Source organism: Hylobates moloch, unplaced genomic scaffold, assembly GCF_009828535.3.
Source record: "Hylobates moloch isolate HMO894 unplaced genomic scaffold, HMol_V3 SCAFFOLD_10, whole genome shotgun sequence".
Lineage (NCBI taxonomy): Eukaryota > Metazoa > Chordata > Mammalia > Primates > Hylobatidae > Hylobates > Hylobates moloch.
In genome coordinates, this window is record NW_026652285.1 from 104,456,903 (window position 1) to 104,482,161 (window position 25,259).

Genomic DNA, 25,259 nt, shown 5'->3' on the forward strand with positions numbered 1-25,259 from the left:
CCTTGTACTATTTCAACTTTTCTTTAAACTTGAAATTTTCAAAATAAAAATTTGGATAAGAAACAGGCCAGGTGCGGTGGCTTGCACCTGTAATCCCAGCACTTTGGGAGGCCGAGGTGGGTGGACCACCTGAGGTCACGAGTTCGAGACCAGCCTGGCCAATATGGCGAAAACCTGTCTCTATTAAAAGTACAAAAATTAGCCGCGTGTATGGCATGTGCCTGTAATCCCAGCTCCCCAGGAGGCTGAGACAGGAGAATCTCTGGAACCAGGGCAGCGGAGGCTGCAGTGAGCAGAGATCGTGCCACTGCAGTCCAGCCTGGGCGACAGAGTGAGACTCCATCTTAAAAGAAAACAAAAACAAAAACAAAAACAAAAATTAGCCGGGCCTTGTGGCAGGCACCTGTAATCCCAGCTACTCAGGAGGCTGAGGCAAGAGAATCACTGGAACCCTGGAGGTGGAGGTTGCAGTGAGTAGAGATTGTGCCACTGCACTCCATCCTGGGTGACAGAGCGAGACTCTGTATCAAACAAACAAACAAAAAAAAGAAACAAAAAATGTTGAATGACTATTAATAAATAGAGCTAGACTGATGTGGTTGCATTTATGAGAAGTGAGGAGAAAAATTCTATCCCTTCCACATGCCATGCCCAAAAATAAATTCAAGTGGTTAAAGACATAAATGAGAAAAGTGAGGCTTTAAAATGCTTAGGAGATTGATTAATTCAACTACATTAAAATAAAAACCAGCCGGGCGTGGTGGCTCACGCCTGTAATCCCAGCAATTTGGGAGGCTGAGGTGGGTGGATTACTTAAGGTTAGAAATTCAAGGCCAGCCTGGCCAACATGATGAAACTCCGTCTCTACTAAAAACACATAAAACTTAGCGCGGTGGCTCACGCCTATAATCCCAGCACTTTGGGAGGCCGAGGCGGGCAGATCACGAGGTCAGGAGATTGAGACCGTCCTGGCTAACACAGTGAAACCCCCTCTCTACTAAAAATACAAAAAATTAGTCGGTCGTGGTTGCAGGCGCCTGCAGTCCCAGCTACTCAGGAGGCTGAGGCAGGAGAATGGCCTGAACCCGGGAGGCACAGCTTGCAGTGAGCCAAGATCGCGTCACTGCACTCCAGCCTGGGCAACAGAGCGAGACTCCGTCTCAAACAAACAAACAAAAAAAAAACAAAAAAAAACTTAGCCGGGCATGTTGGTGGGTGCCTGTAATCCCAGCTACTCGGGAGGCTGAGGCATGACAATCTCTTGAACCTGGGAGGCGGAGGTTGCAGTAAGCCGAGATCACGCCACTGCATTCCAGCCTGGGTAAAGAGCGAGACTTTATCTCAAAAGTAAAACAAAATAAAAACCTTCTGTACAACAAAAGACATCAGTAAAAAAGCACAAGCCACAGAGCGAGATAAAATATTGGAAATATATGTGATACATAAAAGATTAATGGAAAATATTTGGAGAATTTTTCTTTTTTTTCTTTTTTCTTTTCTTTTTTTTTTTTTTTTTGGAGATGGAGTCTCACTCTGTTGCCCAGTCTGGAGTGCAGTGGTGTGATCTTGGCTCACTGCAACCTCCACCTCCTGGGTTCAAGTAATTCTCCTGCCTCAGCCTCCCAAGTAGCTGAGATCACAGGTGCGCGCCACCACACCCAGGTAATTTTTGTATTTTTGGTAGAGACAGGGTTTCACCATGTTGGCCAGGCTGGTCTCCGACTCCTGACCTTGTGATCCTCGTGCCTCAGCCTCCCAAAGTGCTGGGATTACAGGCGTGAGCCACTGTGCCCGGCCAAGAGTGATCACCAAAGTAGTAAAACAGTGAAAAATGCAAACAACCCAAGCGCACAGGACTGAGAGGCTGGATGTGCAGCCCGCTCCCATGCTGGAACATTCTCTAGCTCTTCCAATGAGTGAACTGCAGAGGAATCCTCACCCTGAGCCTGGCTGACACTTGGGACTGGATAACCCTGTCATGGGGACTGTCCTCTACCCATGAGATGCCATAGCATCCTCCTGGGTGACAACCACAGATACCTCTACATATTGTCAAATGTCCCCCTGAGGGGACAGAATTGCCCAACTAAGAACCACATTAGACTGGGCATGGTGGCTCACTCTGTAATCCCAGCACTTTGGGATGCCCAGGCGGGCAGATCACTTGGGGTCAGGAGTTCAAGACCAGCCTGGTCAACATGGTGAAACCCTGTCTCTACTAAAAATACAAAAATTAGCCAGGCGTGGTGGCAGGTGCCTGTAATCCCAGCTATTCAGGAGGCTGAGGCAGGAGAATTGCTTGAACCCGGGAGGCGGAACCTGGGAGGAACCTGGGAATTGCTTGAACATGCCACTGCCCTCCAGCCTGGGTGACAGGGCGAGACTCCATCTCAAACAAACAAACAAAAAGAACCACATTAGAGCCATATGAATCCTCATGGATAAATCTTAAAACATCGTGCTGAGTGGAAAATCCATATCACAGAAAGGTGGATGCAGTATAACACTTTTCATATGAGGGCTAAAAGCACACCAAGCAAACATGATGGCCGCACACATATGCAGTGAGGTCTCAGGCTCATGTCACTTCTGCAAAGGGAGAGAGGGACAGAGCATGCCACAGGGCTCCAACTGTATCTATAGTTCATTTATTTCCTTAAAAAGTAAAAGATCTAAGGTAAAGAAACGGGAATGGTGGGTACAGGGTGTTCCTTATCCTATTATTATCCTATTCTGTATGCTTGAAATAGCTCCCTTTAAAAAAATAACAAGAAGCCTGGTGCGGTGGCTCACACCTGTAATCCTAGCACTTTGGGAGGCCGAGGTGGGTGGATCACGAGGTCAGGAGCTGGAGACCAGCCTAATCAACATGGTGAAACCCCGTCTTTACTAAAAATACAAAAATCAGCCGGGCGTGGTGGCCCGCGCCTGTAATCCCAGCTACTCGGGAGGCTGAGGCAGGTGAATCACTTGAACCCGGGAGGTGGAGGTTGCAGTGAGCAGAGATTGCGCCACTGCATTCCAGCCTGGGCGACAGAGCAAGACTCCGTCTCAACATAAAAAAATAAATAAATAACAAGAAACATCACCTGTCTGCGGAAGGCGTACTGTGCTCTGGTCCTGGGATCCGGCTAAGAGACGTGGGGCCAGGGTCAGAGTGTGGCAGATGGGCCTCTTCCGACAGGGACCAGCTTCCCCAGGGTGGCCTCCTAGCTGAGCCTGGTAAAAAGATGAAGAACATTCTAGGGGGCCAGGCTGGAGAGCCCAGGAATTGCAGACAGAAGTGAGCCAGGCAGGGGCACTCCACATGTGTGTGGGTGCGAGTGTATAATAAATAAGGGCTGCAGGGTGAGCCCCAGTCCTGCCTAGGGCAGGAGGCAGGGGAATGACACGGCTTCAGGGGTCTGAAGAGGGGCAGGGGGATGGGAGGCTGGTGATCCTGGTTCAGCTGTGAAAAAGCAGGTGCCTGAGGGAGCCTGGCGTGGGGGTGGCCCTGGGTTTCTGCCTCCAGCCCTTTGAGGAGGATAGGCTTTGCCTGCCCTGTCTCTAGGGGTCACACGTGGGAGTTAGTGGAGTGCAGTGAAGGCCCAGGCACATCCCCTTAACGACAGGGGCGGGGCAGCTGCAGTCCCGCCCACGGCCACCGGGGGCGGTGTGTATGGTTCTCTGCACAAGCCGAGGAGCTGAAGGAGCACAGGGAGGATGAAATCCTAAAACCTAAAGTATAATAAAAAAAAAAAAAAAAAGAAAGAAAAGAAATCCTGCCCGCTCTGCTCTGGCCGCCTGGGTGCAGCTGCGTCCTCCTGGAGGCAGGAAGGGGCACCAGGCGGGCTAGCGGGCCACAGACCCACAGATGAATGGGCCCACAGCCCAGGTCCTCACCACTGCTCTCCTAAGCAAAGAGCAAGTATCCAGGGAACCTCGGGGGTGTTGTTAGGGTTAATATTTACGAAAGGCTTCATAGTGGGGCCGGGCGCGGTGGCTCACGCCTCCCAGCACTTTGGGAGGCTGAGGCAGGCGGATCACCTGAGGTCAGCAGTTCAGGACCAGCCTGGCCAACATGGTGAAACCCCGTCTCTACTAAAAATACAAAAATTAGCCGGGCGTGGTGGTGGGAACCTGTAATCTCAGCTACTAGGGAGGCTGCGGCAGGAGAATCACTTGAACCCGGGAGGCGGAGGTTGCAGTGAGCCGAGATTGCACCACTGCACTCCAGCCTGGGTGACAGAGCAAAACTCCGTCTCAAAAAAACCAAAAAACAAACAACAAACAAACAAAACACCACAAAAATACCAAGGGCTGCACCCCCAAACCACTAAATCAGTAATGCTAGGATGGATCCCAGGCAATCAGAATTTTTTTTTTTTTTTTTTTTTGGTTGTTGTTTGGGACAGAGTCTTGTTCTGTCACCCAGGATGGAGTGCAGTGGCATGATCTCTACTCACTGCAACCTCTGCCTCCTGGGTTCAAGCGATTCTCCCGCCTCAGCCTCCCAAGTAGCTGGGATCACAGGTGCCCGCCACCACACCTGGCTATTTTTTGTGTTTTTAGTAGAGACGGGGTTTCACCATGTTGGCCAGGCTGGTCTTGAACTCCTGACCTCAGGTGATCCGCCAGCCTCGGCCTCCCAAAGTGCTGGGATTACAGGCGTGAGCCACCGCGCCCGACCTCAGAATTTTTTTAAAAAGCCCCCCAGGTGAGCCCAATGTGCTCCCTAAGGTTGAAAACTCAAGGCTGAAAACTACCAATCTGACAATTCTGTTGTAATGCTGCTTGAAAACAAAGGTAACTGTCTACTGAGCTGACAGGAGAGCAACACAGAGTTCCTCCTCCTGCAGTTTCAAACACCCAAACTACGAACGCCATTTCTGCCATTTGACTTGGCAAATACCATCTGTATAGTAGGACAGGGTGACGGTAACTCAGGTCTTTGGAGTCATGGAGGGATCCCTTGTGTACAGAAACTGCCTGTGTGGTGCTGTACAACACTATCAGTTCTATTTAAGCTGAGGCTGAATTTTAGTTTCCTCCCTGAATCATTTATTCCTCAAACTATGAATGGTGAAACCCAGGAGGTGGGGGCGATCGTGGGGGCAGATGGGTCAGGAGAGACATGTCTGGTGACTTCAAAAACCATCACTAAGGCTGCCGCAGTAACAAATTCCACAAATGACTACTATGCAGCACTCATCTCTCGCCCAGCCGTTGGGCAAATTTATTACTCCCCCTAAGTCCCAAACACACCATTTTACCCTCCCTGGTAATTTGTGTATGCATACTGAACAAGCCAAGCAGGCCAAGTGGGCTGTGTGCACACGCTTCTGGGTACAGAATGAGACACGGAAGCAGAGGTCAAGTGCCTTTTAACAGGCACAAGTGTGGGGAAGCTGACTACACTTCCTCAAGTTATTGCTTTATGAAGTGTGTTCCACTTCTATAACCATCAGCAATTACCCCTGGCCAGGGCAATTCTACCCTGTCCCTCCACCAGTGCTTCCGGGAGCTCCTTTCACGGGTCACTGTTCATCTGTTCCTCCTATCTCACCTCCACCCCAATTCCAGCCTAATGATCAGCACATATTTCTGTTGGACCAAACTTCATTCTGTAACAAAACAGCACAGCTGGCCTCAAGGCACCTCATTACTGTACAGAGAAGATTCCAAAAGCAGCTAGGAAGGAGGGTCGGGCTGGATAATGAAACTTCTTATATCTGAATTGCACAAATCCCCACCAAGTAATTTCAGCATAAAGCAAACCAAATGGCAGACGAAATGATGTTAGTACCTTGCAGTTTACTTCGTAATACATAACTTCTAATCCATGTCCGTCTTCTTGTTTCTGCTTCTAATTCTGCCATTTCCTCTTAAAATTTAGGGTTTAACAAAGACAACAGGGTTAATGTTTGCCAAATCGCAGCTAGTAATTCACAGCATAGAAAAGTCAAAGCTATAGCAAAAAAATTGCTAATCCACACAACTTTAAAAAATAGTTCAGTACATTTTTGTTATAAAATTCATTTACAGGAGGTTATTCACATGTACTTGTCAAATTTACTCCTGATAATTCACAAAAACATACAACTCAACAAACTGTGCACAATAAATCCAAGGCAAATTATATACAAAGAGACAAAACAAGTTTTTAAGTAGCACATATTCATTTGAAATAACTAATATTGAAAGAAGGCAGGGAACTTTCTTTTAATGCCATGGAAAGACGAAGCAAAGAGCCACACTTTACACCTTGTAAAAAGAATAGCCCTGTTCAACAACGCTGCGCTGACAGCCACATCAGGAAGGGTCACGGTGAACACAGGAAATGGCTTTGGCAAATACTTGTACCAACTGGAACGAGTGAAGTTTCAAAAGTAATGTGAGGTGCAACCGCATTCTGCTGTGAAAGGCCGTCACAGGACACAGGCTCGTCCGTTAGAAAGGATGATATAGTTCTACCACTAATTCTTGCAGAATCAGATCTGCTGAGTGGTGAACCAACAGCTGAACACAACGTAAGAACAGGCATCAAACTTCACTGCAAATAATATTGTTCAGTGTGTGGCAGCAAAATATGCGTTTTAGAGAAAACTTATTTCTCAAATCATGTGTTAAAAGTATTAACATGAGCAGAGTGGGAGACATCCTGACCCCAACTGTTTTTGCCATGCCTCCCTTTAGAAGCTTAGGAGTTTGTACATTCCCTAAGTGGCCACCACTACAAGTGTCTGCTAAAATGGGCACTTCATCAAGATAACAGAAAAGCAAACTTGAACGAGATTTCTTCCCAAAGGCACATGGAAGAAGCTGATAGAGCCCTTGACCCAGACAGAGTGGGGCCCATCCCTACCCGTCCTGAACTGTCGCACACTGCATGGCTAAAGACAAACTCTCCACCCCCACACAGGAAGCAGTAGCTGATTCTGGGGACAAAGCACTCTAGGAAGTCACCTGCTCCCTGAGTTACAGGAGTTGGTTCAGCTGACATTAGTCAGATGTCCGGACACCAGTGAGAGAGACACAGGTAATGAAATCAAATGCTCAAACTTTTGGCAACCAAAAGTTGTTTTTTAAAGCTCTTTACAATCTGCTCAAGTAGAATTTCTAACACAAAACCCTCTTTTGCTTAAAAAGCAGATGACAAAGGAAATATCAAATAATGCACATGAATCTTCAGCTATTTTCCTACCCCCAAATGAGATAAGGGGCTGCAGAGAATTCACTACAGACCCCTAGTTTTTACAACTGTCAACTGTACATTCTCAGGTTTAGGATACTCCAATTCACTGTGTGGATATTTGGAAAATTGGACAAAATCAGGCAGCCCACCCCTTCCTTGTTCCGAGCTTCCTCGATCTCCATTCACCAGGGCCAATTTTTTTCCCCCGCAAAGCACTATCACCTCTAATAGTGGCTGGAAACACCTATCAGATATTCTAAACAGCATGTATTTTTACCAGGTAGATGATTTCTGAAGATCACAGGAAGTCTACCACTCTCTTCCCAGTTCTGAACTCCTCTGGTTACCCTTCATTTTAAACCGGGTGCTTCTTCCCCGCCCAAAATATTCTATTTGGCCTGCCCCAGTGGTTCCCAAGCTGCCTGGTGATCAGAATCCCTTGGGAAGTGTTGAACACACAGCATCCCAGGCTTTCTGGAAAACTAGTTAGATCTGTCTGACAATCTGTAAGCTGAGGCGATTCTTCCACAGCTGACCCAGCGCTAATCTGGCATTTGCCAACCACGTGTCTGTACGTCACCAGTCACACAAAGCTCACAATATGCTGGGAGCCTTTGAATGGTAGCTCAAGAATTATTCTTTCACTCCATCTTCTTCTCTCTCAAGAATAGGAATTTTAGCTAGGGAACTATGTGCATACTAAAACAGGTAAATGAACTCATCACAAAAACATAATACCCTGGGCCAATGCACTGTATCTAAAAATGCACCATGTCAGCAAGACTTTACCTAACAAAACCGTGCTGCCCAAAGTGTCCCCTAGGAGACTCCAGGTTTTTGGGGGTTTTTTGCTTTTTTTTTTTTTTTTTTTTTTTTTTTTTTTTTTTTTTTAAACTAGAGCTAGAGACACCTGACCCACCAGCACTAACTCAGCTTATTCCAAGCTAGGCTGTTAAATAAATCTGTCTTGCCCTAACAATGGTTGAAAGGACCTGCCCTCCTCCCATCTGTTTTTTTTAAATATAAAGTTTGTTCTGTTGAAAAAATGATTAACATTTTAAACAGGTGAAAGAAAAGCGGTCTACTAGACTAAATTTTAAAAGGATTTTGTTATTTGCTATACAAATACACATTTCAACTTGTACAACATTGACTCCAGTCTGACCTCCTTGTCTATAGAAGACGAAGAGATCAACAGTTCCAGTCTCTGATTTCAAGGACATTATTACTGATACACAATGCCCTCTGAAAGCTTTTGCAAATGACAGAAAATACTGAAGATGACCAGAGGCTCAGGTGTTAAGGATGCATTTTCCATGTTTTCCAACAGCACACAAACTCCTTACAAAAAACAAATAAGCTTATCTAGATGCTCCCACGAGCTGGTCATCTTCAGTTTACAATATGCTGTGGCTGCTGGCCCATGTCACTGGGCTTTCCTATAAAAGCTTTCTTTTCTTGGAACTGCTGTCCTCCTGCTCCAGTCTCCTCTCGTCCCACCTAGAGTTCCTCCTGGTGTGATGGGTCTCGGAACCACACTTCTCCTGCTCCCCTTCACTGAAAGCCCTGGCCTCTCTCCTGTGACAGAGCTCCTCTTCCGGGTCATCACATTTGCTCTGACACGTGGAAGCCTCGGGACTGGCAGCTGGAGGTTCGCCCTGCACGGGAGGTTTGTGGTTGCTCAGAGCAGCCACTACAGCAGCGGGCTGCTGTGCATGGCTCAGGTCCTGGTGAACGACAGGGAAGCCCGGCTCGCCTGAAGGAGGTGTTGCTCCAGGATGCTGGGGGCTCGAGGGTTGTGGATCCCATAGGAATATTCCTCCTTTGACCTCAATGCCCATCCTCTTCAGCAGCCGTGGGTCCCGAAGTTGGTCATGAACAGGAGGTCTTTCAGGGTCCTTTGAAGTAACAGTAAGAGTAGTTTCCTTGGAGTCAGAGGGTGTGTGGTATAGAGAAGCAGCCACAGATGGCTTGGCAAATCCACTGTCTAGCTTGCTGCTGGGCAAACCACCCTGGGGTCTGGACACCTCTGGGGCTATGGTGGGAGGGTGAGTGAGACTTCTCTGCAGCACAGGCTTGAGTTTCAGAATCTTCATTGCATCATGTCTATAGTTTTTGTCACAGGTCTTAATAATGGCACCACGCTTCTGAGCATCCTGAATCAGCTGATTCCAATGCTGGTTTTCCTTGAAACAATGAGAAAGGAGAAATAATTACACCCCAAAGAAACACTGCTTGGGAAGCATAGAGTTCCAGCTTTCATTTCTGAACAAATAATATATATTACTGTAGGAACAGATTCTCAAGATTCATTACTCGTCAGACAAGGATGAAAGGAAAAAATAAATTTGAATACAAAATGATAAAGTCCCATTCCTAAAAAATAAGACCTGGTCACAACCTATAATGGAGAACTTCAACTTTTTTTTTTTTTTTTGAGACAGAGACTCTCTCTGCCGCCAGGCTGGAGTTCAGTGGTGCGATCTTGGCCGAGACCTCCATCTCCCCGGTCCACGCCATTCTCCTGCCTCAGCCTCCCGAGTAGCTGGGACTACAGGCGCCTGCCACCACACCCGGCTAATTTTTTGTATTTTTAGTAGAGACGGGGGTTTCATCGTGTTAGCCAGGATGGCTTCGATCTCCTGACCTCATGATCCGCCCGCCTCAGCTCCCAAAGTGCTGGGATTACAGGCGTGAGCCACCATGCCTGGCCGAACTTTAACCATTTTTATCAGTGCATTCAACTGCAATGCAGGTCTGCACTAGTCACTAGGAGCATCATGTTGCTACTTATATTTCAATAAATTAAAATAAAACAAAATAAAAAATTCTGTTCCTAAATTGCATCAGCCACATTTCAAGTACACAGCGGTCACACATGACTAATGGCTATTGTACTGAGCAGTGCAGACACAAAACATTTCCATTATCACAGAAAGGTCTTTTGGACACTGGTGATCTAGAGTACTGCCTACAGCTCTTGGCAGGACTAACATTCTGAAACAGGAAGGTCTGGTTTCAGAAAGCAAACTTCTGAGTGCATGTGACTATTCTAGAAAAAGGCCCATTGCTTTCACTGGATTTCCAAAGGCCTCCCAAACCCCAAATGGCTAAAAGATCTTCATCCACTGAGATCTCAAGATATCATCTCACTTTCTGCCTGTTTCCTACAGGAGCTTAAGATACTAAACTCCATCTCGGGAAAGTCGCCAAACGCATGCATCTCTCCTCTCTTCCCGACAGTTTCTTCAGAAGCCTCTCATGGGGGCTCCTGTCCTATTCATTAAAGGTATGTTAGGGAAGCAGTGAGGCTGCACAGTATTTACTTGCTGTGTCACCTTGGTCAAGTCACTTGACCTCAGAGCCTGTTTCCTCATCTGTAAAACAGGAGTAATATTTTATTTAATGGATTCTAAAGTGCACGTTGCTTTCACATTTTACCATTTCTGACCTTAGGGAGCTTCTTGGCCATGTACTTATCCTTGGAGATTTCATGAGGAGGCAATTATAACCCTTAGACTTTTAGTCAATAAACCACTTAAAAATCTCGCCTGAAAACCTTCTACAGACATTTTCTGATAAGACAAGATAACACCAGCATTAAAACTTATGCACTGGGCCGGGTGCAGTGGCTCACGCCTGTAATCCTAACACTTCGGGAGGCCGAGGTGGGCGGATGACCTGAGGTCAGAGGTTCCAGACGAGCCTGGGCAACATGGTGAAACCCCGTCTCTACTAAAAATACAAAAATTAGCCAAGTGTGGTGGCGCACACCTGTAATCCCAGGTACTTGAGAGGCTGAGGCACGAGAATCGCCTGAACCCAGGAGGCGGAGGTTGCAGGTGAGCTGAGATCGTGCCACTGCACTCCAGCCTGGGCAACAAGGTGAGGCTCTGTCTCAAAAAAAAAACAAAAAAACAAAAAAAACCTTATACACTGGAGATCAAGGGCCCTAAGAAAATCCTGGAGACAATGGTGAAACTCTTAGCAAATGCTAAATTGCCAACCTTATTACTGCACTGGGGATGAATGACAACACTGATGACTATGGATTGGGAAGTGATTCACTCATGCTAGATTCTGAAAGTGAAATATTTTTAGGAATATCTTAACCTATTATTTTACTTGTATTTTCTATGTATGGATAAGAATATGATAAAAATCTGTCTAAAGTATTAAGAGAGTCCTTTCAATAAATATGAAAGTTCTAAGTGAAAATAAGGCACTGTGTCATAGTCTAATAATGGTACATAAAATAGTGGTGCATATTATAACGAATGGTTTCTTAAATTTGATAAACTATGGTAATAAGCTGACTTCACAGTAGTTTTTCAAGGTCTGGAGAAAGTCATGTGACCAGAATAAAATGCTTGGCCCAGTAGCTGGCATATTGAAGACAGGTCTGTGGAGGGAGCGTCAGGCTCTGGGGCTCAGTTCTCTTTCTCACTCAGATCTCTAAAGATCCTTAGCCTGTGGCTCAAACACACACGTGAAGCAGATGGCCTTGCTATTTTTGCTAAGTTTACTACACCTAAACTTGGTGTTTAATCCATTCCTAAGATCACAAAAACCGTTCTGAGCAGGCACTATTAGCCTTGGTTTCTCGGAGGAAATCAAACACTTTAATGATTGATCCCATTTCCATAAGGGGAACTAGGCTAAAAAATTAAAAACAAAAACAAACAAATCCCCAAAACAACAAAGAAAAAGCCCAAGGACAAAAAAAGTTAGAAAGCCCAGCTGACAAATCGGGAAGTTTCAGATTCTAGTCTGTCTCTTTTTGTAGCACTGCCTTCCTAGAGTGAAAACAGTGTTGGTGCCATGAGCTGGAGTCAGTGGTCTGCACAGTTGTGGAAGTGTGACCCAGGGGCTCCCAAACACTGTCTAAACGGAATGTGAAAAAGGGTTACGGAATAACCTTCTAAACCCCAGCTTCCCATGTCCTCCTCGGGCTGCCCTGCCTCCTGCACCCCACCCTTCACAATCACAATGGGCCTCATCCATCCAGAGTGTATTGCCAAGACACATCAACACCCTGAGGTGCCAAATTAAGGGAGGATGAAAAACAGTAGTGCCCATGAAGGCTCCTTTAATCAAGGCATCACTGAAAGATGTATCTCTAGTAACATTTCATTTGCTTTTCAGGTTTAAACATTATCAAAATCTGTGATATTAAATATATTTGTCTTGTTTTGCTCAACTGTACAAGTAAGTGTTAACAGGCTATTCAATTGATAAGAGATCACGTTTTAACACTCAGATCCTTATGGTCACAGGAAAAGCAATTTTTAAAAATCCAAACCTATATTTTGAGATAACTATAGATTTACAGGAAGTTGCAAAGTACTGAGAGGTTGCATGCACCCTTCACATGGGCTCCCCAAATAGTGATAAAAATCAACTTTTTAGGCCGAGGTGGGATGACTTGAGCCCAAGAGTTTGAGACCAGCCTGGACGAAATGGTAAGATGCTTTCTCTACTAAAAGTACAAAAATTAGCTGGGTGTGGTGGTACATGCGCCTATAGTCTCAGCGACTCAGGAGGCTGAGGTGGGAGAACAGCTTAAATCCAGGAGGCGGAGGCTGCAGTAAGCTGTGATTCTGCCACTGCACTCCAGCCAGGGTGATAGAGTGAGACCCTGTCTCAAAAAAAAAAAAAAAAAAAAAGGTAAAACAACTTTTTAAACTTTCAAGTTATACAGAAATTTTTGTGAGAGAGGTGGAGATCAGTGAGATTAAAGGCTTTTAATTCTAAAAAGAGATTACCCCAGTGAATCTTATCCTAAACAAGTAGGAATGGAAGTACAATTTCAAAGAGAGGAAAAAATAAAATAATATTGCCTTCTATTCCACTGGATATATTTAAAAGTGATGTAATTATTTTAATTGCTGTATTTTAAAATGTCAATATTGATAATACATCAGAAGCATAATCTTCAGTAATATTTAAACTTACAAAGATTTTTTCTATCAACTTAAAAATAGGAGGTACATAAAAATAAACGGTACACAGCTTTTAAAACTTCAGAGTAGGCACACAAACGACAAAGGCTGGAGGTGATAGAGGAGGAATGACACGAGAAAGGTGTATCTGAGCGCCACCTGGTGGCAGGAACCAAAACCAGAGAAAAAAAGCCACCAAGTTGGCTCTTCTTAGATGAAATCAATGACTTTATAAAAAAGAGAAATGAGGAAAACTACAAAGTTATTACCCCAATGAGACAAACAGCAAATATGTGCTACATCTAGCTGTGATATCAGTGAATTAAGCTGTACCATTTGTCTACTAAAGTTGGAAACTCGTACACCTCTTCCAGAGGGGCGCCTGTCCCGGCAGAAGAATGCCGGAGGCGCTAAGTGCTGGAGAAACAGAGTGAGCAGCACGGCTCCCAGTGCCAGCAGAAAAGCAGAGCAGAGCACGCGCCTGCAAACTCTCTCTGGCATTAAGCTGGGCTAATAACAGCCACATTTACTGAGTGTTTACTAAGTGCCGAGCAATTGCTATGGCACTTTACATTTGTGGGTTTAATATACCTTCTTAACAATAATCCTATGATGTGGATAATTTGTTTTAAAATGGTCACCTTGAGAGCCCAGTGTAGATACTTGGGTTCTGGGCTGAAAAAAGGCGAATGGTTCACGTGTACACAAAAGCTCCTAGGAAGAAGTTGCTGGAAAACATAACAACCATTATTTTGTAATCCAGAAATCATTTACACTTTGATGGAAAATAAGAACAAAAACTCAATCCAACAACAGTAACAATGGGTAAACTTCTGAGCTCTCTGGTACCTACCATCAGGGTCCTCAAATGTCCAAGGATGAAGAGGCTGTACTTGGCTCGTGTGATGGTGACATTCAATCTCTGCAAACTTGCCAGGAATCTAGGCAATAAAAAAGAGCTCCTTCTTTGTCTAGAATGACTTAACATGCCCATGTGAGACACAGGTGGACTCTAGAATGACTCAACGTGCCAGTGTCTGACAGAGGTGGAATCTAGAATGACTCAGCGTGCCCGAGACACAGGTGGACTCTAGAATGACTCAGCATCCTCATGTGAGACACAGGTGGACTCTACAATGACTCAGCATCCTCACGTGAGACACAGGTAGACTCTAGAATGACTCAGCGTGCCCATATGAGACACAGGTGGACTCTAGACTCAGTATCCTCATGTGAGACACAGGTGGACTCTAGAGTGACTCAGCAAGCCAGTGAGACACAGGTGGACTCTAGAATGACTCAGCATGCCCATGTGAGACACAGGTGGACTGCAGGCAGCTTTTCCGGGACTCCTCCACTCCTCTAGAAGTCACAGTGCTTTCTTACTCTCCGTCCCAATACAGGGTACCGGGCACAGAAGAATTCCTATTAAAAACAGGAAACAAACCAAAACCTCGGGGCTTCCTTCAAAGTGATGTATCTATCAATTTCCTATTTTTACCTGGATGAGACCATTGGAAATTTTAACAGTGCAATCTTGAAGCTTTGAAAAATCCTAAAAATGTGGTACCAGCCCAATCACTTTATTCTTACATTTAAATATATCTGGATTGTTAAGATATTGTAGAACTAGTGTAGAAATACATGAACACCAGATAAATATTTCAATAGATCAGAAAAAGAGCTCAGAAATAGAATTGATGTATAAAAGTGAAATTTCAAATTAGCTAGGAAAGAAAGGACTATTTATAAACTGACCGAGATATAACTGGTCTCTGTATATGCAGCCCATCCCAGGGAGGGGCAAAGATTAGTTACTATTTTATTTGAAAACAAACTAATTTATAACCTGTAAATCCTGTCTGCTTCTCATGACAAGGAACAAATAATCATGTAAGAGTCTTGGGCTTGGGTTATTTTCTGTCACTCATACAGGTGTCCTTGGCATCTTAAATAAACTGACAGTAGTTAAGGTGAACAAACTTAGCCAAAGCAGGAAAACACAGAAAACAATGACACTTTGACACATACCATGGAGAGTAACATGCCTCTGCAAAGTATAATCTAATTATTTATTTGAATCTTATTAAATAAAAGAACAGATTCACACTATGAAATGGGTTAATATAAAAGACACTAAGGCCGGGCGCAGTGACTCACGCCTGTAATCCCAGCATTTTGGGAGGCCCAAGCGGGTGGAGCACTTGAGCTCAGGAGTTTGAGATCAGCCTGGGCAACATGGCGAAACCCTGTCTCTACAGAAAAATACAAAAATTAGCTGGGCGTGGTAGCACATGCCTGTAGTCCCAGCTACTTGGGAGGCTGATGCAGAAGAATCGCTTGAATCCAGGAGGTGGAGGTTGCAGTGGGCCAAGATTGCACCAAGATCTAACAGTGGGTCTATTTCACAACTTAAAAGAGAAACTTACATAGTATTACACAGGTTTTCACAAAAGAAAATTAAGAAAGCAAATGGTGTTCTCCAACAGTGATAATGAACCTAATCCTGAATTATAAACAAGTAACAATGTATAAAAGTATAAAAGAGCAACAATGACAGTAACTCACCCAATTGAACCTTGCATGCTATTTGCTCTGACACATGTAACAATAACACAATCCTTCTGCCGACCCTGGAATGCATCCACAGTATCTACTTCTGCTGGTCTATTTACAAAACAGAAACATATTTACTGGAAAAAGGAAGATAATTATTAAATATACATATTTATAAACTAGTTTTTTGGCTTTTCAGTCTAGCCTCACTCCTATCCAGGCTGGAGTGCAGCGGCATATTCATAGCTCACAGTAACTTGAACACCTGAGCCCTGTCTCAGCCTCCTAAGTGGCTAGGACTACAGGCATGGACCACTACCCTAATTTTTCCATGTTTTGTAGAGATGGGGTCTTGCTATGTTGCCCAGGCTGGTCTCAAACTCCTGGCCTCAAGCAATCCTTCCACCTCACCCACCCAAAATGTTAGGATTGTAGATGTGAGCCACCATGCCTGGCCTTAGTCTTTATTTTTTAAGAAACTTAAAAAAAGAGAGAGAGAGTCTCACTACATTGCCCAGGCTGGACTCAAAACTTCTGGGGCTCAAGCAATCCTCCTTGCCTCAGCCTCCTGAGGAGATGCATGCACCACCATGCTCGGCTGCTAAGAAATTGTAAAAATATTTTCTTGGAGGTTAGCCTGAATTTTCTCCTCTCTCCATTCCCTGGCAACCACTAATCTACTTTCTGTCTCTACAGATTTTCTTATACTGTGAGTTTCACATAAATGGAATTACGAAATGTGATTATTTGTGACTGTTCCCTTAGCATAACATTTCCAAAGTTCATCCATGTTGTAGCATGTAACAGAACTTCATCCCTTTTTTCATTAGTATTTCACTGTACCACATAGTACAAGTTATTTACTAAGACTTGGTGTTAAGGTGGCAGCGCTCCCCAAATCGATCTACAGATGTATTACAACTGCCTTTTTTACAGAAATGGTCATGCTGATACTAAGTCTCTGGCTGGGCATGGTAGCTCATGTCTGTAATCCAAGCACTTTAGGAAGACTGTGTGAACTCAGGAGTTTGAGAACAGCCTGGGCAACTTAGTTAGACCTTGTCTCTACTAACAATGAAAAAACACAAAAAATGCAAAAAAACAAAACAACACTAAGTCTTCCAGTCCATGAAAACAGGATGTCTTCACATTTATGTAGGTGGGTTTTTTTTTTTTTTTTTTTTTTTTTGAGATGGAATTTCGCTGTCATCGCCCAGGCTGGAGTGCAATGGAGCGATCTCAGCTCACTGCAACCTCCGCTTCCCGGGTTCAAGTGATTCTCCTGCCTCAGCCTCTGTAGTAGTTGGGATTACAGGCGTGTGCCACCATGCCCAGATAATTTTTGTATTATTAGTAGAGACAGGGTTTTACCATGTTGGCCAGGCTGGTCTTGAACTCCTGACCTCAGGTGATCCACCCACCTGGGCCTCCCAAAGTGCTGGGATTACAGGCATGAGCCACTGCACCCGGCCTATTTAGGTGTTCTTTAATTCCTTTCAACAATGTTTTGCAGTTTTCGGCGTACAAGTCTTACACTTCTTTGGTTCCATTTATTCCGAAGTGTTTTATTCTGTTTGATGTTATTGTAAATGGAATTGTTTCAACTTCCTTTTCAGACTGTTCATTGCTAGTTGCATCAAAATATAATCAACTTCCATATATTAATCTTGTATCCTGCTAAGCTTATTATCTCTAACAGTGTCTTTGAGTGGTTTTGTTAGGGTTTCTAGAAATAAGATCATGCCACCTATGAAAAGAGATAGTTTTACTTTTTTCTTTCCAACAAAGATGCTTTTTATTTCTTTTCCTTACTTAACTGCTCTGGCTAAAACCTCTAGTACAATGTTGAAAAAAAGTAGTAAGAGTTTCAAACATCTTTCCTCATCTTAGAGGAAAGGCTTTCATTCTTACCATGAAGTATAATGTTAGCTATGAGTTTTTTGTAAATGCCTTTTATTAATAAAAAAAGTTCCTTTGTATTCTTAGTTTTTTTTTTAATCATCAAAGCGTTTTGGGTTCTGTGCAATTTTTTTTTTGTATCCACTGAGCTGATTATGTGGGTCTCCTCATTCTTCTAATACAGTATATCATATTGATTTTCATACGTTGAAGCAATCTTGCATTGCTGGGATAAATCCTACTTGGTCTTGATGTATAAATACTTGTAATAAACTGCTGAATTCAGTTTGTCACTATTTTGTTGAGGATTTTTGTATCTAGTCATAAGGGATTTGGATCTGTAGTTTTCTTGTGATACCTTCCCTTGGCTTTGGTATCAGTGTAATACTGGCTTCAAAAAATGAATTTGAGGGTTCTATTTATTGGAAGCATGTGAGAATGACTTGTGTTCATTCTTCTTTTAATATTTGATAGAATTCACCAGCTTAGCTTGGTTCTGGGCTTTTCATTATTGGGAAATGTTTCATTATTTGTTACATAGGTCTGATTTTTTCTTTTTTTTTTTCTTTTTTTTTTTTTTTTGAGATGGAATCTCGCTCTGTCACCCAGGCTGGAGTGATGCAGTGGGGCAATCTCAGCTCACTGCAGCCTCCGCCTCCTGGGTTCAAGCAATTTACCTACCTCAGCCTCCCGAGTAGCTGGCACTACGGGAGCGCCCCACTACGCCCAGCTAATTTTTGTATTTTTTTCAGTAGAGATGGGGTTTCACCATGTTGCCCAGGCTGGTCTCAACCTCCTTACCTCAGGTGATCTGCCCGCCTCAGCCTCCCAAAGTGCTGGGATTACTGGTGTGAGCCAACACACCCAGCCTATAGGTGTGATTTTCTATTGTTTTCTAGATTCGATTTTGGTAGTCTGTGTGCTTCTAAGTTAAGATGATTTTGGCCGGGCGCGGTGCTCATGCTTGTAATCCCAGCACTTTGGGAGGCCGAGGCGGGCGGATCACGAGGTCAGGAGATCGAGACCATGGTGAAACCCCGTCTCTACTAAAAATACAAAAAATCAGCCGGGCGTGGTGGCGGGCGCCTGTAGTCCCAGCTACTCGGAGAGGCTGAGGCAGGAGAATGGCGTGAACCCGGGAGGCGGAGCTTGCAGTGAGCCGAGATCGCGCCACTGCACTCCAGCCTGGGTGACAGAGCGAGACTCCGCCTCAAAAAAAAAAAAAAAAAAAAGATGATTTTAAGGTCATGGATTTCCAATATTTAATCTTTAATTTTACTGTTGAGGTAAGAAGGAAAAAAACATGATCTTCATTCTACACATAAAGGCAATACAAGGGTTAAATCATTTATTTAAAGTGAAATGTCACTTTTAGTCTTGCTAGAACAAGAATTCAGATGAACAAGTCATGGAACTAAAACGTAAAGACCTGGCAAGTTTCTTAGTCAATTCCATTCATTGCCAAGGAGAATGCTGACATGCCAACTGCCAGGAAGTACCCTGTCTACCCAGGAGCTACACAGCACAAGTCTATGAAAGCCAGCAGCATTCCAGCTTCCTTGTGCCGTATCACCAATTCCTTAAGAGTTTCCCTTTTCTTCTTTCCTTCTATATCCTTTCATTCTAATTCAACAAGAAAACTGGAAATATTTATAAAAATACCTCACCCTTTTCTATCGAACTCTTTGTCCAAATCCTTCTGAATCATCGTCTTCTGGGCCTTGTAATGCGTTATTATGCCAATGTTTCGAAAACTAACATCCTTTCTTTTGTCTTTAATAAGCTTAATTATTTCCATCACCAGTTTTATTTCTTGAACATTTATATACGAGCTAAACAAGATGGAAAAAGAAAACACAATGTTATCAAAACTAATAGCAGGCTAATTGCTAACTTAAGTTCTACTGAGTTTGTTTCCCATTATAGTAAAGGGCAGGCAGATGGGCTTCATCTTTTATTCAGCTAGCAGTGACTCCAAGAGGCTGTTACAATGACCATTAATGTGGTATATATGAATAAATGTGAAAATACTATGGCGAATGTGAATACATGTGAAATGCCCAGTGAAAAATGAAGCTGTAGAGAGAAAAGAGTTTGAAATCAACTGAAGTTCAGGCATCACTTTCTCCATCTGTTAAAACAGGGAGAGCAGTAGTAAGAACAGCAGTATTAATAAGAACAAAGATGTGAATAAGAGATAGCTAACATGAATTAAGGATTAACTATCTTCCGAACACTGAGAAAATGCTTTAGATGTACGATCTTCCTTGTCCCTCACCACTGGCTGCATACAACACACACCACACAACCGAGCAGCTGCCATCCACACAGACTCAGTGTGAAGGATGTGTCCCATTTGACCCCAGTTGAACCACATGGGGCCCTGGAGCAGGTTCATGTCCTCTTTGTAGTCCTCACCAGCCTCGTATCCTGCACTCTCAACCCCTCCTGAAACCACATGCTCCCTCACGACCATACCGGACCCAAAATGCACCAAGACCAGGGGATGCACTGCCCCATCCCTTGATTCCTGAGGCTACCTTACCCGCCTTGCTTTACGAGCCTTAAATACCCATTCTCCTAACTTTGAGACTTACTAAATGGACAACCCAGTCAGCTAGCGATCTCTTCCATCCCTGAAATCTTCATTTTCCTTGGTCCCCTCCCAGATTAACCCTTCTGGTCAACATTCCACTCATAACCCTCCTTCCTCATGATGCTCTGGGGCTTAACTCGCAATCCTTTGCTCTCCTCCAACAGGCCCCATTAAAACCTTTAGGCTGCAGTCCCTCCAGCACTACAATCCCATGGCCAATCCCTCCTCTGTATGTTTAACCTCTTCAATGAGTGTTCCCTACTTCCACCTCTGTATCTTATCTAACGCCTGATTCTTGCCTGAGGACACCACCTGCTCTGCAGCCATCCCATGATGTAGAAGTGGGATTTGTGTTTCCTCCTACTTCATGACAGAGTGGTGCTTGTATCTGTGCCAACAAATGCTGCCCCTAGACCGTTCCTCCCCTACTCTCTCACAAGAATCCCCAGCTCCTCTGACATCGCTGCTTTCTAGCAACACCACCACTCCTCTTTGCTGTCATATACAGACCACCTGAACACATGCCCTTATTCACAACCCAATACCATCCAACCTCTGTCACTACTTCCTTCCTCCCTTTCACATCTTCATTCAACTGAATTTATACTTAGCCTTCACAGTACTTAACCCAACTGGAATAACTGCTTACCTAGGTGATTACCTGGTGAAGGCCTGTCTTCCCATGAGATCACCATCTTGCAATGGGCATGTCTGTTTCCCTCACTGCTGTGAGCTCAACAAGTATCTACTCAAGCACTTGCTTATGACATTAGGTAATATTATCCCCATTATACAGAAAAAAGAAGCATCAACTTAAGTGAAAATGACTGTGCCCTGACACTAGGCAGAGAGATGAGTATAGGAAATGCATTTAACAGAAATACGAATGCAAATCATGTAACAATTCTGGGACTAACAGAGGACTGAGGCAAGAGGAGAACATACTCATTATCCCGTCTTTCTGAACCATCCCCGACATCAAACACAAGGTACGGCTGAAATGGCCAGTCTGATGAACATCGAATGGCTTCTGTCTGTCTGTAAAAAAAAGCAGTCAACATTCAGAATAAAGTCAAGATTTAAGAAAATATTTTGGTATTACTACAATTTTTTCTGTGTGGTGATGTGGGCTGGGGCTAACAGGAATATTCTTTTCTAGACGTGTATTAGTAAAAGGTACAAAACAAATTCTACTTTTTTGCTGGTGCTAGGAGAGGTATCTATATCATTAAAATATAACAAGTATGATTGGAAAGACACTCAGAATACAGTAAGCCACAGAATACTATGTTAAGTATGGTCCCACGTTTTTCCTTCAAAAATTTAAAAAGTAAAAAAAGATATGCATAGTAAAAGGACTGAAACTTGGCCAGGTGCGGTGACTCTTGCCTGTAATCCCAGCACTTTGGCAGGCCAAGGCGGGTGGATTGCTTGAGCTCAGGAGTTCGAAAGCAGCCTGGGCAACATAGCGAAACCCCGTTTCTACAAAAAGAAAAATACAAAAATTAGCCAGGCATGGTGACTGAGTGTAGTCCCAGCTACTCAGGAGGGTGAGGCAGGTGGATCGATTGAGGCTGGGAGGTTGAAGCTGCAGTGAGCCAGGATTGTGTGCCACTGCACTCATTCTGAGTGACAGAATGAGACCCTGTCTTCAAAAAAAAAAAAAAAAAAAAAAGGACTGAAAGTGGATATACCAAAACGTTACCAGTGATTATTTCTGGGTAGTATAAATATAGGTGACTTTTTCCCCTTTTCTATGTGCTTTGCTGTATTCAACATGATGGCTATTATAACAAGACAAAATTATTAACCCTTCAGGATTTATGCCTTTTATGACAAGACCTAAGAAGACACTAAAATGTCTGTTCTTCGTAAGTAGCTAAACTACAACAAAATAAGGTCACAAACAATAAGGGGAACTCACCTATTTGTTTTTAAGTTTCTGTTATAAACATAGTTAGAAGGGAAGAGGCATATGTCCGGATGCATCCTGTACTGAACAGTGAGCTGTAGAATGGGCAGCCTGCTGATCATGTTGTGTTCTACATTCTCTTCCAGCAGTTTGCAGAAGCGAGCCATCAGTGACTGGTCGTAGCCATACTCCTGTGCTTTCTGTGAGGGGCAAAATAAAGCAATAATTTCCAAGAATCCATTTATATCTTTCCCACTATTATAAACACAATTACTGAGATCTAATATGTACATGGCAACGTTCAGGCAGCGTTAAGATTACCAACCACAGCTTCAGAGAAAAAAGGTGTTTCTGACTCTGAACCTCAAAATGCCATGAATCTTTTTTTTTTGGAGACACAGTCTCGCTCTGTCGCCCAGGCTGGAGCGCAGTGGCGCGATCTCAGCTCACTGCATCCTTCACCTCCCAGGTTCAAGCGATTCTCACATCTCTGGTCTCCTGAGTAGCTGGGATAACAGGCATGAACCACCACACCCAACCAAAATGCCATGAATCTTGAATATATGTGGAGGTATTTTCTACTCATATACTGCTAATGAAAGAGAGATGATCTTGTGAAAGACGACTGATGCTATTTTGATGCTACAAGACGCCACCCAAAAAAACCAGTAATAAAGGAAGCAGAGAAATGTAACATAGATTTTAACAATTATTTCTGGGAGTATACCCTCACAGATAGACATATTGAATGCCACCGTAAACAAGCCTTTTGAAGACAAAATTCTTCATTCATCCATCTAATATGTACTAAGCATCTATAACTTGGAGTGCTAAGACCGCTAGAGTGAATAAGATGAAGTCTCACAGGACTTCATTTCCAGCAAAGGAAACAGACTCAACTTATGTGTTAACCATCCCTAATCCAAAAATCCAAACTACTGCAATGAGCATATCCTTTGAGCGTGAACTTTAAGTACAATGTCAGCACTTGGGAAGTTTCAGATGGTGAAGCATTTCAAATTTTTGAATTGGGAAAGCCCAAGCTGTGCTAAATGGATTTCACAAACCAAATAACGGGTTATATTCTGCAATCTGAAAAACAGTGACCTAAGTGACAAATGGGATAAACTGTCTTGATGTTATCACAGCTGTGCCTTGGGATATACTTTCAGATGGCAGCATCACAGAAAGTTTCAAAAAGGGGAGGGGGAGGGATAGCATTAGGAGACATATCTAATGTAAATGACGAGTTAATGGGTGCAGCACACCAACATGGCACATGTATGCACATGTATACACATGTAACAAACCTGCACACTGTGCACATGTACCCTAGAACTTAAAGTATAATTTAAAAAAAAAAGGTTTCAAAAAGTACTTTATCTTAAATAACGCTGAAGTAAAAATGCGCTGAAAACTTCACTAAGATGATGGAATCTTCATGAGTGATGTGAAAGATACTGGCACTGAAGATGTGCAAAGCCTGAATAAACTTGTTTCACAAACTACGGGAGCAGAAGAAAGGCATTACTTCTTAACCTATTTATATGTGTAATTCTAGACAGGTTTGTGTAAGTATAAAATAATAATTATTAATAGACATATGCCAATTTTGCCTAAATCCTAAAAAGTTTATCTGCGTTAGCTCACAAAACCTAATTTTTAATCTTTTCTTTGGGGAAACAGAAAAGGAACTTATGTAAGGTAACGCATCTACCTCCAGACAAAACCTTAGTCCATTCTACAAATGACATAGATTTATTAATATATATACTCTGACATGGGAGGACGTCCCTGATTTACTGATTGAAAAAAAAACCAATTCTGCACAGAATGATTTTGCCACCTTTAAACAAAACCAGGACCCACGTACATATACACATAAATATATACATGTATACAAACCATATACCACTTTTTAGTAACTGACTCACTGTTGTCCCCTAGAATACAAACACCATAAGGGCAGGGGTTTTGTCTGTTTTCTTCACTGTCATAACCCCAGCACCTGAACAGCATGTGAATTGTTGGCACTCAATATATACATACTGAAAAAGATGAATAAACACACAAATGCCCAGCAATATCTGTTAAAAATACTCACTTTCACTGCAATTATCACTAGAAATAGGTGGTCAAAAAAGGCACCTTATAGAAATGAACTTTGTAATTATTTTCTCAAAATAGCCCGTTTTTTATTTGGACAGCAATTTAAAAAGCACAAACGGATTTTTTTTCTAATTTTTGTTGTTTTTATCAATCATTAAAGTAGGCAGTAAAGTTGAGGCTCATTAACAATCTCTCTTTTCACTATATGCCAAGGCCCTTCAATGAAATACTGCATTATTTAAACACAGAATTTGCTCTTCATTATTCTCCAGGAATAAAGTTACCTGCAGCAGTTCTTCCCTACACACACAGGTTTTCACTGGGTGACAGGTGTGCTTCTGGGCCACAGTCTAACATGATCATGTACCTGTGCTCAAATGTCATACAAAGAACTGCACTATCATTCTGAATAATTCCGAAGTCAAAAACCACTAACGATAACCACCTGCATTCATTCCATACTTCAACAAAAATGCTTTGAAAATGATCTGTTCTCTAGGATTATTTACGAGGCCACTGCTCAATTATCTGTATAAATAATCTATGTTATTAGTAAAAAATCCACATTTTATTAAATCTCAAAACCTCTTCAGATTACTTCAAAACATCTACTGAATCCTGATTCTGATGTGCATTTCCAGGAGACATCTTTCTGGAGATTAAAAAAACCAACAGAGTAGAGTAGACTACAATTTGGTTCTTCTCTTCCCAAAGTCAGAGCTCGTAATTCCGTCTTTTTTCCCCCGTACCTTCACTTTCAGACGATGTGAGGGGCACAGACATGTTCTTGTATTAACACTAGAATACCAAATTCTAAAAATGGAAATGTACTCCAAAATTAATTTAACTTCATGTTTTCCTCAATGTGTACATATTTAAATAAAAATGAGGAGGGTAGGATTCTTTCTCTTTATTTCTGAAGTTTTTCTTTTATTATTGTTTTGGTGTTTGTATGATTAAAATAAATCAGATTCAGCTCTTAAACGATGTGCACACTGCCTTTCCCAAGGCTTGGTTTCCATGGCACGTCATCCATTTAGGCTTCCAAGTCCCTGACACACTGCTTCTGCC

At 43.1% G+C, this 25,259-nt stretch overlaps 1 protein-coding gene across 7 annotated transcripts in view; it reads right to left on the minus strand.

Moving 5' to 3' along the window:
• Positions 1-5,773: 5,773 nt before the first annotated feature.
• Positions 5,774-25,259, minus strand: part of SETX (senataxin) — a 92,822-nt gene continuing 73,336 nt past the window's right edge. For 6 of the 7 annotated variants that reach the window (XM_058444748.1, XM_058444749.1, XM_032165479.2 and 3 more), the window contains 7 exons: positions 22,092-22,279; positions 21,113-21,205; positions 19,239-19,403; positions 15,685-15,783; positions 13,970-14,057; positions 13,758-13,844; positions 5,774-9,360 (listed from right to left, as the gene is read on the minus strand). In XM_058444748.1, the coding sequence (XP_058300731.1) occupies positions 8,614-9,360; positions 13,758-13,844; positions 13,970-14,057; positions 15,685-15,783; positions 19,239-19,403; positions 21,113-21,205; positions 22,092-22,279 (1,467 nt within the window). In that variant the 3' untranslated portion in view covers positions 5,774-8,613. The remainder of the gene's footprint in view (positions 9,361-13,757; positions 13,845-13,969; positions 14,058-15,684; positions 15,784-19,238; positions 19,404-21,112; positions 21,206-22,091; positions 22,280-25,259) is intronic. The other variant, XM_058444750.1, reaches the window with a different exon arrangement.